Below are 15,060 nucleotides of genomic sequence, written 5' to 3'. Positions count from 1 at the left end.
GTTCTGGGGTTGTTCTCTGGCGCCTGAGCCGTCCTAGACCCCCGAGCCTGCTGGGCAGGCTGGTAGCTTTAAGCAGGCAAGGCTGCTGAAGGATGGAGGGTATCACTCTGCCCTTGGAAGGGGTCCTCACATGGTGGACAAATCCTGAGCGTCGGCGGCCCTTAGCTCTGTCCCCGATGTGGTGATCTGAGGTGAGCAACTCGGCCACTCAGTCTTAGGCAGAGATAACAGGTCTGCCACACAGCCTTGCCTTGACGTGCCCACGGCTCTGGCAGCCCTGGGGCTGTGATGGCTTGGGAGGAAACCAAGGCTTGGAAACAGCGTGGAGGAGGAGAGGGCAGAGAGGTGCAGGCCACACTGACCTAACTGAGGATGTTTGCTGAGCGCCCATCCCCGCCCGGGGCACTCGGGGAGGGAACACATTCCCTCTCCCTCCCTCGCTCACATGAACCTTGCAGAAGCAGGCCCCACCCTGAGCTCCCCCTGCCCTGTGCTGGGGTGTGGTTTTCTTCCCTCGGGTGGGCTCTAGGCTGGCAGCTGGCTGCCCCGCCCCACTTCCTGCGGGGCATCTATTCTGAGCGCTGCGGACGTTTCTGGGCAGCCTGGCCTTCACCTGCTCGAGGCCTGGAGTGGAGGGCCAGGTGAGGCTCCTCCTCTCATTAGCCAGCAGGTCCTGGGCTCCTCAAGTAACCTGTCTGGGCTCCAGTCTCCTCCTCTATAACCTGAGAAGAATAATAGAATCCGTCTCCTAGGAACCCATGAAATAATCTCTGTAGAGCATTTACCTCATTGTCTAGCATATCACAGATGCTCCAAAAATGGTGGCTATCATTTAGCTATTAGACCTCACAGCCAACAAGATTGTGGTTTTTGTCCCAGGAACACAAAATCCACCCCATGCCCTATCTCCAACTATCTCTTGATATAGGAGGGACATGACTTATCACGAGCAGCCCTTCATTTCACAGACGTTTATTTCTCATCTGCTGTGTACCAAGTGCTGTGCTGGGGGTGATGGGGCTCAGCACGAAACAAGACCCCTCCCTCTTCGTGTGTGGCTCACCACTGCCTCCACTGCTCTCATGGGGCTCCCGCTTCTCTGTCTTCTGCTAGCTCTCTTGCCTCTGTCATTGGGAATGTGTCCCCCCCGGCCCCACTCCATGACCCAAGGGGCAGATCAGTGACGCAGGAGGGATGCTGTGGTTGTTGCAGGAGGACTCCAGGGCGGTCTCGCCTCAGCAGCTGTTGGCAGCATCAGCTCCGTGGGCATCACCTTCTCCCCGGCCTCAGAGGAGCCAGAGCCCAGCCAGGAACCAGAGGGAGGCCTGCAGAGGACAGAGCCGAGTTCTGTAAGGCATGTGTCATCCCGGTGAGTGACAGGAGCAAGAGCCCTGATGCATGAGGTGGAGGATTGGGAGACCCCCTGGAGTGGCAGCATGATAAGCTCACTACTCCCCAATCCTCGGAGGGCTTCTAGACTAGGTGCAAGCATGGCACCCGGCACTCCTTTCCCAACCCTGTTCAGCCTAGTGTACGTGCTTATCCACTCGCCCAGCTGTCACTGAACGGCCTCAGGCTCCAGGCGCTGTGCTGGGCACAGCTGCGCAGACAATCCCAGCCCTCGAGGTGCTCCCAGGATGGGCTCTCTGTCTGAGAGGACTTGCTCCTGACTCTGGGCTGGGAAACAGCCCGGCGCTCACATTTCCATCCTCTCCTCCAGCACTGAGGGTCTGAGTCCTTGCTCTGGGACCCTTGGTGAGCTGGTCCTCTGGCTGGGCCTTCTCTTCTCCACTACACACCATTCCTGGTGATGTGTAGCCCAAGGCTTCACGTGCCACTGAAGCCAGATCTCCATCTCCAGCCCCGTGTGCTCCCCAGAACTCCAGGTTCGTGCATCCAGTTCCCCCAGCATCTCCACTAGGATGCCTGAAAGGCTTAGTGGAACTCTTGGTCATTCTCGACAAAAGCTGCTTCCCCGGGTTCTCCTCCCCGCGAGCACACAGCACACTACCATCCACGCAGAGCTCACTCCCAGACTCGGGCATCATCTCGGCTTCCCCTCCCCCTGCTCTCTCACCGTCACCTGCTGGCAAGTCCTCTTCGGCCCCTGCAGCCACCTGGATGGCACTTCTCCTGGTCTCAGAGCATTCCTTCTTCCGTACAAATCTAATAGTCCCTACATGCTCTCTGCCTTCCCTCTTGCCCCAGCAGTTCCTTCTCCACACAGTACTCTGAGGTATCTTTTTAAAACCTTAATTGTGTCATTTCTCCTGCTGAAGCCCCTTCGATGGTTTTTCCTCACTTGGAATACAATTCAAACCCCTTCCCTTGACTTAGAGCACTCAACGTAATTCGTAATTCGGCCTTGCTCACCTGTCTGACCTCATCTCGTCCCTCTTCCCTGCCTTGCTCATTATGTCAAAGTCTTATGGACCTGGCCCCATTATGCCCTTGAACCCACCACACACCGAGCCTCTTTCTGCCCAGAGCTGTGGTCTCAGCTGTTCCCTCGCCCTGGAATTCTCACCTCCGGGCTCCGCAGGACTCGCTCCTTCCTGACATTCAGCCCTGAGTTTAAGTGTCATCTTCTCGGTGAGGCCCTGCCTGGCCACCCTGTCACTCTCTGCTTCACCCTGCTCATCGGTTGCTGGTGGGTTTTCTCCTTTGTTTACTGGTGTGTTTGTAAGCTCCTGAGAGGAAGGATCCCGTCTGTCACGTTTATTACATTGCCTGGTTATTTGCCACATGCCCAGTGCTGACAAGAGGCCTAGAGAAGTCCTGAAGAAATACTGGATGGGTGGGAGATTGGGTGAACCCACAGTTGAGTGTGGCACTGAGGGTCTTTTTTTTTTCCAACAAGCAGGGGGGTGGGAGCATCCTGCTTTCTTTTTCTTTTTTCTAATTTATTTTTTCTGCTGTGTTGGGTCTTCATTGCTGCACTCAGGCTTTCTCTAGCTGTGGAGCAGGGGCTACTCTTCACTGCGGTGTGTGGGCGTCTCACTGCAGTGGCTTCTCTTGTTGTGGAACAGGGGCTCTAGGCATGAGGGCTTCAGTAGTTGTGGCTCAAGGGCTCAACAGTTGTGGCTCACAGGTTCTAGAGCACACGCTCAGTAGTCGTGGCACACAGGCTTAGTTGTTCCGCAGCATGTGGGATCTTCCTGGAGCAGGGATCGAACCCGAGTCCCCTGCATTGGCAGGCGGATCTTTAACCACTGCACCACCAGGGAAGTCCGACACTGAGGGTCTCGTCAGAGCTTCTCCCTAAAGACTACCCAAGCAGAGTATCCTACAGAAGTCCACTTGGCCGTTCTTTCTGCAGCCTGGCTGTCACTTTCCCCATGAGGCATCGGTGCTGGCCCATCTGGGGCCCACAGGACCTTAAGGTGCCCTCTGCCCTTGCCTCCCCCAGCCCTCTCCCACCCACTGCACGTCCACCTTTGCATTGCAGAGCATCGCCGGAGGCCGGTGTGGGACCCAGCCCACCCTCAGCTGCCTCTTCTGACAAGAGCAAGAAAAGCAGCGGCAGCATCGCCTCCACCCTGGGGCTGAAAAAGTTCTTCTTGGCCCTGACGAGTCAGGGCACGCGGCCCAAGTTGGGCAAGTCCCGCAGCTACAGTGTGGAGCAGCTGCAGCCCCCTGCTCCGGGCCCGGCTTCACCCACCAGTGCCCCCAAAGTGAAGAGAACCCCGTCTTTACAATCCCTGCATCCGGTGAGTCCCAAGGGCCCAGCCAAGGGATCTGTGAGGCCAGTGGGGGTGTAGCCACCATTGAAATGAAAGGTGGAAGGAGAAGTGCTGAGGATGCTGCCCAAGGAGCCCCAGGTGGAGAAAGGAAAGCTACTGACATCCCCACAGTCCATCCATGAGACATGGATTCCCTGGACATGGGGGAGTGGGCGGCACCCAAGCTTCTGTCCTTCCACCCCACTGCCCCAGCCTGGGCTCATCCTAGACCCCTGCCCTCATTCTGCCACCTCTGCCAAGTCCTGGCGTCGACTGCCTGATCATTCTGGAACCTTCTCCATGGCCACAGGCACTCTGTTAGTCTAGCACAAATCACTTCACACATGGATTACCTCAACGGCCTCCTGACTGGCATCCCTGCCCCGTCTTTTTCCATGTGGCTTCCAGAGTGGTCCTTCTCACGGGGTGGGGGGTGGGGGCAAAGGGGAAGCTGGGACGAAGTGAGAGAGTAGCACTGACATATATACACTACCAAATGTAAAATAGATAGCTAGTGGGAAGTTGCTGCATACCATAGGGAGATAAACTCGATGATGGGTGATGACTTGAAGGCCAGGATAGGGAGGGTGGGAGGGAGACACAGGAGGGAGGGGATATGGGAATATATGTATAAATACAGCTGATTCACTTTGGTGTACCTCAAAAACTGGCACAACAGTGTAACGCAATTATATTCCAATAAAGAGCTTTAAAAAAATTTTTTAAAAAAAAGTCTGTGGGGAAGACTGAAAAAAAAATTTATTTATTTAATTAATTTATTTTTTATTGGCTGTGTTGGGTCTTCGTTGATGCACGAGGACTTCCTCTAGTTGCAGCGAGCAGGGGCTACTCTTCCTTGCAGTGCGTGGGCTTATTGCAGTGGCTTCTCTTGTTGTGGAGCATGAGCTCTAGGTACGTGGGCTTCAGTAGTTGTGGCATGTGGGCTCAATAGTTGTGGCTCGTGGGCTCTAGAGCCAGGCTCAGTAGTTGTGGTGCAGAGGCTTACTTGCTCTGCGGCATGTGGGATCTTCCCAGCCCAGGGCTCAAACCCGTGTCCCCTGCATTGGCAGGCAGATTCTTAACCACTGCGCCACCAGGGAAGCCCCAGAGTGGTCCTTCTGATGTGCAGATCTGGCCTTGCCAACCCCTTTTTGAACATCCACCATTGGTCCCTTATCACCCCCAGGACAAAGCTCGGGTCACTCGACATTTGCCAAAGGGTTCCTATGATCTGACTGGTTTCATCTCATCACTCTCCTAACGCTCAACCCCAGTTATCCTTGACCTTGGAGTTCTGTAATGAGGCCACACAGTTTGACTTTGAACCTTCACCTGAAGTATTCTTCCCACCTCTCTACCTGCTAATGTCTGCTGATTCACCAACAGTTAAGGCACTGCCTCCTCCAAGAAGCTGCTGCCAATCCTTCCTTGGGCTGAGCTGGGCACCTCTGCTCTGTCTTCCCTTCTCATCCTGTGCTTCCCTTCTTCATGGAACTTGTACATGGTATTTTAATTTTCGTCTGTCTCCCCTCAGTGGAATGTGATTCTCTGTGGGAGCACTGCTTGTTCTTTATATTCCACATATTTAGTATGGTAATGAGCACAGTAGATACACTCAATACACAGTGAGTGAATGAGTGAAGGAATTCAGGCAGGCTGCTAAACTCCCCCTCCCACGTGCTAGAGGATAAACCAGCAGCGAGCCAGCAACAGCGCCTAACTCTCAGCTATGTCTATGAAAGCACTGTTTCAGTTTTCCCAGTGTTTCCAGATGTCATGTCCGTTCTTCTCTTCCCTGGCCCCTCTCCTGGGCAGAACGAAGCAGGCAGTTGAGGTCTGGGGCATTGGAGCCTTTCATTTTTCAGGCTGAAGTAGGAAAGAGAACACAGGCTGCATGAAAATTTCATTGGCTGTCTTGCACCCCGTACAGTATAAATATTTGTTGGATGAATGAATGGAAGACAAAGAAACAGAGAAACAGAAGCAAAGAGATCTCGAGCTGGGGACAAAAACCCAGAGTGACATTGTGTTCTGAGAATACGTTGTTCATCTCATGAAGTTAGATTTGTCGCTGGTGTGTCTGAGCCGGGGTGCGTGGCTGTATGGCCATCAGAGCTTCCATCTCTATAAACCCAAGGGAAATGACAGCCTGTTCACGTAAGAGAGGGGTTATGGGCAATGTAAGCCGAGTAGGCAAAGTTAGGAAGTAAACTGGCCAAGAAAGGGTGGGAGCAAGCGCCAAGAGGACTGAGCAGCAGAAAGAATTGTTCAAGAACTGAAAAAAAATGTAAAAGAAGACTCCATCTCACCCTGGTATATTCATGACATACTGCAGGGTGAACCCCTTCCTGTTAGACTGTTATGCGGCCAGGTGTGTGTGGTGAGAGGGTGGACGGCTGCTGCACTGGTTTGGTTTCCCTTTTGCCCTCCTGAGTGGGCAGTGGGCAGCCCCACCATGTGGGCTGCTCCCACATCCTCTAGATGTGGCTTTTCGACCTTTGTACCTGCATCTGGAAGGCTCCTCCTTTGTCCCCTCCCCTGTTTCCCTAGGGAACCCCTGCTTGTCTTTCTGCTCTGAGTTGAACATGACTTTTCTCAGGAAGCACTCTGGAACTCTGAGGCAAGGTCAGGCCCCCCCTCTTAAGCCTCTTGATAACACACCTTCCTGAGAGCACGGATTCCCAATGTGATAAGTAATGTGTGCGGTATTTGTTTAAATTTGGCCTCTCCCTGCCTCCCACCTCCACCCTCAGACTAGCCTCCTTATCGGGTCAGTTTCTAGAACACAGATCTGACCTTGTAACTCTTCTGATTAACATCACTCAGTGGCTCCTCAGCAGGTCACACGAGGTCCTTCCAGGTCTGGCCCTGGGCTCCAGCCTGTCTCCCATCACCTCCGCAGCCCAGCCACCCAGGCATGGGTATGTTCCAGAACATCCATGCTTTCTCCTGTCTCTCCCTGTCTGCATCCACTGTTTCTTCTGCCAGGAGCACCCCACTTCCGTTTTCACCTGGAGAGCTCATGCTTCAGGCCCCCCCCAGGCATCTACTCCTCCAGTGCCCCGGAGTCTCCTGAGCTGAGTCTCTCTGCTTCCCTGCATGTCATCATCTGTGCTTCTAGCCTCACACTTACAACATGCATTTAGGGCTTTTAACCTGTCCATGCTCACCCGACCCGCATCATAATGTGAACTCTTTGAGGGACTTTTGTCTGTCTTTTTATGCACAATGTTTGTTTGTTTTAATAAATTTATTTTATTTTTGGCTGCGCTGGGTCTTTGTTGATGCACACAGGGTTTCTCTAGTTGTGGAGAGTGGGGGCTACTCTTCGTTGTGGTGCATGGGCTTCTCAGTGCGGTGGCTTCTCTTGTTGCAGAGTACGGGCTCTAGGCACACAGGCTTCAGTAGTTGTAGCACACGGGCTCAGCAGTTGTGGCACACAGGCTTAGTTGCTCCGCAGCATGTGGAATCTTCCTAGCCCAGGGATTGAACCCATGTCCCCTGCACTGACAAGCAGATTCTTAACCACTGAGCCACCTGGGAAGTCCTGCACAATGTTTTAAGGTGCATACTTGATAAAAATTTTAACGTCAGTGATCATAAAAGGGATACAAAAGAATCACAAACACTTAAGATTTCAACTCCAAAATTGTTTGCTATTCTGTAATGAATTTGATTTCACCTTTTTTCTTAATCAATGAGATAATTGCATTATTGTATTCAGTTGTTATTTCAGCCAAAATTCTTTTTTATTTGAAGCTTCAGAACACCTACATAGGCCCATCTCCTTAAGTTATGTTTATTCCTGTTAAGCATTTTGAAATAATGACAAAAGCTTATACCATTACTTTCTTAGCAGGCCCTCAATTTCATGGTTGGGGTCCCTTCTCTGTCATTCCCTTGCCCGGTGGCTTTTCTCACCTGCAATATTGGGCCCTTCCCACCAGGTGTCACCTTCTCGCCAACATCGGAAAGCTGCCTCCTTTCAGAACCTCCATTCTCTGCTGAGTGGCAAGGTGGACCGGTCCAGCCTCTACCTGGTAGGGGAGCCAGGGGATCACAATGCAGCTGACAGGTAAGCGTGGGCAAGTGGTTTGGAGGGTAAACCCTTAGCAGCATGGCCGGAGGGTGGGGGTTGGGGGGGGGGCCATTTAAAAGAGAAAGTGAGGCTGACAAACTGGGCCTCAGGTGCCTCAGGGGGTCTTGGAGCCCGCACCTCAGTGCCCTTGTCCTGTACAACCGAGGTCTGAGAAGGAGTGGGGTTTCTGGAAGGGGTAGAGTTGAAAGGTTCGATTCCTCCGTCCCTCTACCACCTAATGACATCTTGAAATCAGAATGTTCGGAGAACCTCCTTAGTCCAGCTAGAGATCTGACTAAAGATCCAGAGACAGGGCCCCCAAAGAGGCCCTGGCCCTGTGACCCTGCCTAGAGAAATCCACCCTCTGATGAGACCCGCTAGGCCGGCTGCTCTTACCTGCGACTCCAGGGAGGAACGTCAGGGGGTCCATTAACTCCTGGAAATTTTATGTAAAATTATAGCTTTCGCCAGATTCTCAGAGAGATCTCTGCACCGAAAAAGATAAAAAAAACCACTGCCCAGGGGGGAAGGGACTTCTGGTGCTGACGGCCGTGGGAAGCGGGCAGGCCCGGCGCCGGCGAGCGGCCCCCGGCGTCCCTCCGGCAGGGGCGGGCTGGCCCCGGCGCCGGCCCTCTCTGCCTCCCTCTCTGCGCTGACCCGCCTCCGGCCCCTCACAGGCCCGCCAAGGCGCCGCCAAGGCGCGCCCTCAGCGTGGAGGACGTGAGCGCCCCGGGCCGGGCTCGCGCCGTGGGCCGCGTGGTGGAGGTGTTCGCGGACGGCACGAGCCAGCTGCAGCTCCAGCGCCCGCCGCAGGGCACGTTCGGCTTCCGCGTGGCCTCGGGCAACGGACGCCGGGACTCAGGTAGGCCTCCCGCCCCGCGGCTCTGGCTCCACAGCCCTGGGGCCTTGGCGGACCGCTGCGGCGGCGCCCCTCTGGCCGTGCTCGTTTCCGTTTCCGGTCTTTGGCTGAGCAGCAAGCTCCGAACTCAGAGAGCTTCTCGGGGAAAGGACTGGCATTCTCCCCTCGAGCGGGTAGAGATGGCCGGCTTGCTCCACTGTCCCTCTGTCCGTCTTGAAATCAGAATCTGTTTTTTTCTAAGATTTATTTATTTTATTTATTTATTTGTTTGTTTATATATGTGGCTGTGTTGGGTCTTTGTTGCTGTGCACAGGCTTTCACTAGTTGTGGCGAGCGGGGGCTACTCTTCGTTGTGGTGCACGGGTTTCTTACTGCGGTGACTTTTGTTGCGGAGCACAGGCTCTAGGCATGCGGGCTTCAGTAGTTGCAGCTGGTGGGCTCAGTAGTTGTGGCTCGCAGGCTCTAGTGCTCAGGTTCAGTAGTTGTGGCACACGGGCTTAGTTGTTCCACAGCTCGTCGGATCTTCCCGGCCTAGGGATCGAACCCATGTCCTCTGCGTTGGCAGGCAGATTCTTAACCAGTGTGCCACCAGGGAAGCCCGAAATCAGAATCTTGACGCCATCTTTTCACTGGAGAGCCAGAGGGAGGTTGTGCGGGCTGGTTCTCTGGATCCCTTTGATGTGGCTGGTGTGTTTAACTGGTTCCCCTCCTCTGGCTGCAGAGTGTGTCTGGGCACGTGGACCATGCCTGCCTGTCTGTGCATCCAGGCCCCTCCCTCAGGGCTGGTCCTGCTGGGGATGTTCACATGAATCCTGGCTCCAGGCCGCTGGCTGGGCAGCCTGCTAGGTCTTGATACAGCACTGGCAGGATCAAGGAGGGGCTCTGAACACCCTTCTGCACTCTGCCCAGTTCTCAGTCCTACCCCGTGAATCTTTCAGAGCAAAATGACTTGCCCAGGCATTTACCAAGGTCTGTGGGCCAGAATCCATCACAGGGTGAGGGACCTTGAAAGATATTTCTCAGACAAGATGAGTAGGGAAGGAAGACAGACATGCAGGAGTGGGCAGGAGAGGAGAGAGAGGAGGAAGAAAGGGAGAGACAGACACAGAAAGACACGCTAAAAGCTGCCCTGGCTGGGCTGTGCTGCAGAGGTTTAGTCCTCTGCTTTGATCTCCTCGGTCAGATTGTTTAGCTGGCAGAAATCCGCCTGCTGTCAGAGTCACAGACCACAGCGAGTTCTGGACTATGTTCCATCATTCATTTTTCAACAATATACGCTGAGCACCTACTAGGTGTTTTAGATACTGGGGATAGAGCAGTAAGTGGAACAGACAAAATCCCCATCCTCGGGAGTATACATTCTTGCGAAGGGGCTAGACTGTATCTACAAATATATCTACAAATATATATATATAATGTGTTATATGTATGTCAGATGGCGAAGAGTACTAAGAAACAAACACAAATAAAGCAGGATGAGGCCCAAGGGCAGCGAGTATGGGAATACCAGCAGGGGAGCTTTTCTGAGAAGAGACCCCTGAGCAGACAGACACTGGAGTGGAGTGAGGGTGGCGCCTTGTGGTGTCTGGAGAAGCGCATTCCAGGCAGAGGGAACAGCCAGTGGGAGGCCCTGAGGGCTGGGAATGAGTTTGTCCTGTGGGAGGACCTGCAAAGAGGTCAAGCTGGACAGAGAAGGGTAAGGGGGAGAGACTGAGCTGAGGGCAGAAAGGTGGGGAGGCAGCCGAGCCCAGAAATAGGAGAGACGGAGCTGAGCTCAGAAGGGGCTGTCTTTCTTGCCAGTGAGACAGGAGCCACCAGGGGCTTGGAGCAGGGACAGATGTGCTCTGATTTAACACTTTCAACAGGCTCACTGGCTGCTGTGTTGAAAACAGACCCTAGCGGGATGAAGGTGGAACCAGGGAGAACAGTTTTAAGGCTGTTTTAATAGTCCGGGAAAGACATGGTGGTGGTGTCTTAGACTGGGATGGCCGTGGAAGTGGCCGGGTTCTGGTCGACCTGAAGGTAGTTGTGACTATTTGCTTGTGGATTTTACATGAGTGTGAGAGGAAGGGAGGATGAGTTTCTCCGCACTCTGGCCCTCAGGAGAGTACCTGTCTGTCCTCCCAGGGAGGTGGCGATTGTGAGCATATGTTGACCATCGCAAAGCACTCCACAGGCTGTTCGCCACTCTGCCCTTGCCTCCAGTTTCCTCTCTCCTTCAGTGAGAGAGACAGGCCCTCCCAGAAAGGCAGTGTGCAGGCATAGGTAGACGCAGAGCATGGTTTGTACTCCGGCACCTCTGCTGGCTGTGTGACCTTGAGCAGGTCACTTACCTGCTCTGAGCCTCAGGTCCCTAATCTGTAAAATGAAGCTAATGATCCCTACCTGGAAGAGTCATAAGGAGGATTCAGTGAGGTGTATAGGAAAGTACCTGGCACATTTCGTCCCTTCCCTCTTCAGAAAAAGAATGTGTATTTGGGGAGTAGAACTCCAGTTGGGGGCAGACATGATCTGCATCTCAGTGTGAGATCACACCCAGCCGGGCATTCTACTATGTGCCCCCATCCTCCGCCAACGTCCCTTTAGGCCCCTTTGCGAGCAATAGGACTCCCTCCCCCATCACCTGTCACGGAATGCTGATGGGCAGGGGTCTGTAATGACCAGGAGCTTCTTGGGCTCTTCCCTGGCCCGTTCCCCAGGGTGTCCCTCCCCTGGGTTGGTGTGAGCTCTTCCCTGTCCTGCCCAGGTGGTGCCCTGCTCCTGCTGCTGCAGCTGGCTGTTGGGTGTCATACAGAGATCCCCTCACACATGGAACGCGGCTGGTGCTGGTGCCTCCTTGCCACAGGCCATGCTCCAGCAGCCAAGGGTCACTTCTCCTGGGCCTCAGAGGGGCCGTGAGCTGGGGCTGGTTTGCATTCCTCACTAAACATCAAGATGCTGGTGTTACTTGCTGGCTATCATATCTGATTCTGTACAAGCATGTGAGAACAGCAGGCTTCGCCTTCTGCTTCTCATTGACTACAGCACAGAAATCATACTTCCTTAACAAAGGCCATTTCCAGCAGACAATAAATGCCTACAATAGCAGTCTCTCTGTCATATTTGTGTCGTGACTTTCAGTTGTGAAACCTACCCCAGAGTCTCCCCAAAACAGCAGGCATGACAGCAGTGTCTGGTCCTCCAGCTGCATTCTGTTGGGTTTTCTCATCACTCCCCACTGGCACGTTCTGCTGCACAGCAACCATTTCGGCAGGCTCCACCCCTGCCCTCTGTGCCGGCCTCTCCCCATGCCACCAACACAGACAGGGCAGGCAAGCTGTTAAAGAACCCAGAAAGAAGAGGAAAAGGTTCAGGCAAAGGCTGAGAGAAAAGCTTTGTGCAGCCAAGGTGGCAAACAGACTTTGACAGGAGAGAGCCGGCCTTGCAGGAAGGTCTCAGCTCTGCCAAGAAGCACCAAGAGGCAGTTCCATAACTCAGACCAGGGAGAAGGAATGTGTCAACAGATTGGATTTGCTAAACCCAGAGTTGCAAACCTTCATGTGCCTTAGAGGAGATGTCAATGCCCTTTCAAACCAGAATTTCAGAGGGTGGGCTCTACAGAGCTTGACTTCTGTTGGGGCTTCTGTTGTCCAGAAGCTCCTGCGGGGCTGGGTGGACTGGAGAGATGACTTCCCACTCGTCTAAGACATCTTAAAAGGCTTCCACCCAGAGACTGGGGAACCAGACGAGATGCTCTTTTGGGTGTCTTCTAAGGAAGCTGACTTTAGGAAGAGGAGGTAGGGAGTCAGGCGTGGGCAGCTACTGAATGTTTCTAATCAGCCAGCCGAGCCTAGGCTGGGGAGCGGCGAGGGTGCTTAAGGCGACGCTAACCTGCCCCAGTGAGTCCTGCAGGGGCTGTCGCCGCACAGGGTCCCCACCCTGCAGTCCTCCCACAGATGGGCCTGTGCTGTGCCTACTCGTGCCCACTCAGCGTGTCTGGGTGGGGGGCACACAGCTTTCTCCCTTGAAGAGCCTGTGCTCCCTTACTCTCTCAGGTAGAGGCAGCTGAAGGGGAGAGTTTGAAAGATTTTCAGCAGAAATTGAGGCAAGAGGGCTTCCCTCAGCTGGACTGTCCTACACTGTGTGGCCAGGGGAGGCCAGGGAACCCAGCCCAGCCCAGCCAGCCCGAGGCCCCCAGAGCCTGCTCCACTGATGTGAGTTCCTCAAATTGAACCCAGGGGAAGGAGAAACAGCTTCTTCCCAGGCTCACCCTACCTTAAAAGCCCAGGGAATGGTCCCACCCAGGCGGGGCCTCTGGGTGGGGGAGGGGGGAGGGAGCAGTGCGGGAAGAGGGTGTGTGTGAAGAAGAGAAAAGTGAGCTACCATGGCTTTAAATACAGGGCTAGAATTTCTATGCTTCCTGGGCTTTTGCCCAGGTGCCTCTGAATCCTAAGTAAGGAAGCATATCCGAGAAAGAATAAAGCCAGGGCTGGTCCCAGACAATCCTGTGAAGCAAACCAGGTTTGGTTTGTCCTTGGCTGTAATCGCTACTCCAAAGACCAGCTCCCCGAGGGCCGCAGCTGGGTCTTATTTGTGAATCCCACCCAGCACAGTGCCAGGCACGTAGTAGGTATTTTCCTTCCTATTTTACAATCAAAGCTTATCCCAGAAAAAGATAAGATTAGCTCAGCCACACTGGGGTATACATGAATAATAAAAGCTTAACGCATCATTCGTATTAGGAGCATTTAAAAAGGGGAGACAGAGAAATGCAGTTATACCACGGAGGCAGGCATACCGTACCTATTTATAAAGCCAGTTGTAGTTGTGAAGTGGAATAATGAGTCAGTGTGTGTGTGTGTGTGTGTGTGTGTGCAGACACGCATGAAGCACCTACCGCGTATGAGCACCTGCCTCCCCTCCACCCCAAACAGCATCCACCTGGCCGGCATTCCACAGAGCTGTGTTGTCTTTGATTTGGACTTCATGTGTTAATTCCCCTGTTTTCCTTTGCAGGGCTCTACGTGCAGGAGATGGCTGATGAGAGCACGGCCAAGCTGTACTCGGGGCTGCTGGGGGTAGGGGATGAGATCCTCGAAGTGAACGGGGCCAAGGTTGCAGGGCTGGGCTTGGCTCACATTAGGGAGCTCCTGACCCACGCGGAGAGCTTGTCAGTCCGTGTGCTGAGGCAGAGGCCCGTCCCACGGTGACCCAGAGGTGCCTTTGCCCTCACTGTCACCCCCTTGGAAACCTTGATCCGCCCCAGGGGGTGGCTGGGAGTGCACTACACGAAGCTGCTTTGTCTACTGAAAATGAACCCAGCGGCACGTAGCCCCTTGCGCCTTGGCAGGGCTTCTGTGATTGACCACCCCTGCAGAGGGAAGGAGCCTGTTTGTGTATTTTGTTAAAGGATGTTAATTTATGCAGAACTGGGGAAAGGATATGGGTGTGCAGCCTTGACCAGGCCTGAGGTGGTGTCAACATCTTCCTGCACCTTTGTTGCCAGGGGGAGGAGAGAGATTCAGTGGGTCCTTCGGTTGGTCCCTGAGCATCGCCTTACCCCCAAGTCCCATCCCACACGGTCAAGGGCTCCCCCGGCCCCTCCCACTCTAGAGCCAAAGAAAATACTTGGCCATATTGGCCTTGGGCCCGCCTTTTTCAGTCTTATTTTTCCCAGCTCCCATTCAACACCTTTGCTCTTTTTCCAGAAATGGACAAAGTGTCCTGGAGTAACAGCCTTACAGCCATTGACCATATATTCCAAACCGAAAATCAGCACATGTGGTCTGGTGTGAGAACATCTGGGAGATGTTATCTGGTAGTCAGAATGTTAAGAATTTCTGGGAAATCTTTGTGATATATAAGGTTGAAGGAACAAAATGAAACCAAGACCAATTTCAGGGAAGTGCAGCTGTGGCCAGTGGGACTGGCCAGACGAACCCTGCCCCCTACCGCAGCCTGGCCCTGAGTACCTCTGTCTTCCTTCTCCTGTGACCTTGGACATGGGCTGCCGCTGGTGCCAGGCTGTCCCCAGCCACAAGCTCTCTGCCCAGACTCCCTGAGGGCAGCTGTGGGTGGGCCGCTGGCAGGGAGATGGCAGGGCATGAGCAGGGGGATGGGCTGTCCTGCCTGGGCACTTCTACTGCCCAAAGTGTTGGGACTCCCTGGGAGTAGCTGGCTGTGTGTTACTCTTAAATTATTAAAAACAAAGCTGAAACTTCTACTCTGAGTTGCTAAATTCTGGGCTGGGTGCTCACTTGACCTTCACCAGCCTGGCAGGGCCTGGGGCGGGAGAGGGGGAGGGAGGATACAGGCACAGCAGTGGGCAGTGTTGGCACGCCAGGGGGGAGGGCTGGGGAGACCCCTGGGGTAGGAGTGACGCCAGGGTTGAGGCACACGCCTCCAGAGATCATCCTTTGGCT

The 15,060-nt window shown here is 54.0% G+C and overlaps 1 protein-coding gene and 1 long non-coding RNA gene across 3 annotated transcripts in view; one reads left to right on the top strand and one right to left on the bottom strand.

The window, feature by feature from the left end:
* The window catches only part of KIAA1614 (KIAA1614 ortholog), a 39,514-nt gene extending 24,664 nt beyond the window's left edge, over positions 1-14,850 (top strand). For both annotated transcript variants that reach the window (XM_057727857.1, XM_057727856.1), the window contains exons 6-10: positions 1,213-1,369; positions 3,449-3,710; positions 7,670-7,797; positions 8,478-8,662; positions 13,655-14,850. In XM_057727857.1, the coding sequence (XP_057583840.1) occupies positions 1,213-1,369; positions 3,449-3,710; positions 7,670-7,797; positions 8,478-8,662; positions 13,655-13,848 (926 nt within the window). In that variant the 3' untranslated portion in view covers positions 13,849-14,850. The remainder of the gene's footprint in view (positions 1-1,212; positions 1,370-3,448; positions 3,711-7,669; positions 7,798-8,477; positions 8,663-13,654) is intronic.
* LOC130849181 (uncharacterized) lies at positions 4,515-8,433 on the bottom strand. The gene is made up of 3 exons (XR_009052697.1): positions 8,197-8,433; positions 7,644-7,759; positions 4,515-5,588 (listed from the first exon to the last, which is right to left on the bottom strand). It is a non-coding gene; the product is annotated as an uncharacterized LOC130849181 (long non-coding RNA).
* Positions 14,851-15,060: the final 210 nt, after the last annotated feature.

Source organism: Hippopotamus amphibius, chromosome 3 (assembly GCF_030028045.1).
Source record: "Hippopotamus amphibius kiboko isolate mHipAmp2 chromosome 3, mHipAmp2.hap2, whole genome shotgun sequence".
NCBI classification, from domain to species: domain Eukaryota; kingdom Metazoa; phylum Chordata; class Mammalia; order Artiodactyla; family Hippopotamidae; genus Hippopotamus; species Hippopotamus amphibius.
Note: the sequence above shows the minus strand (reverse complement) of the source record. Positions and strands in the feature narration are given on the sequence as shown.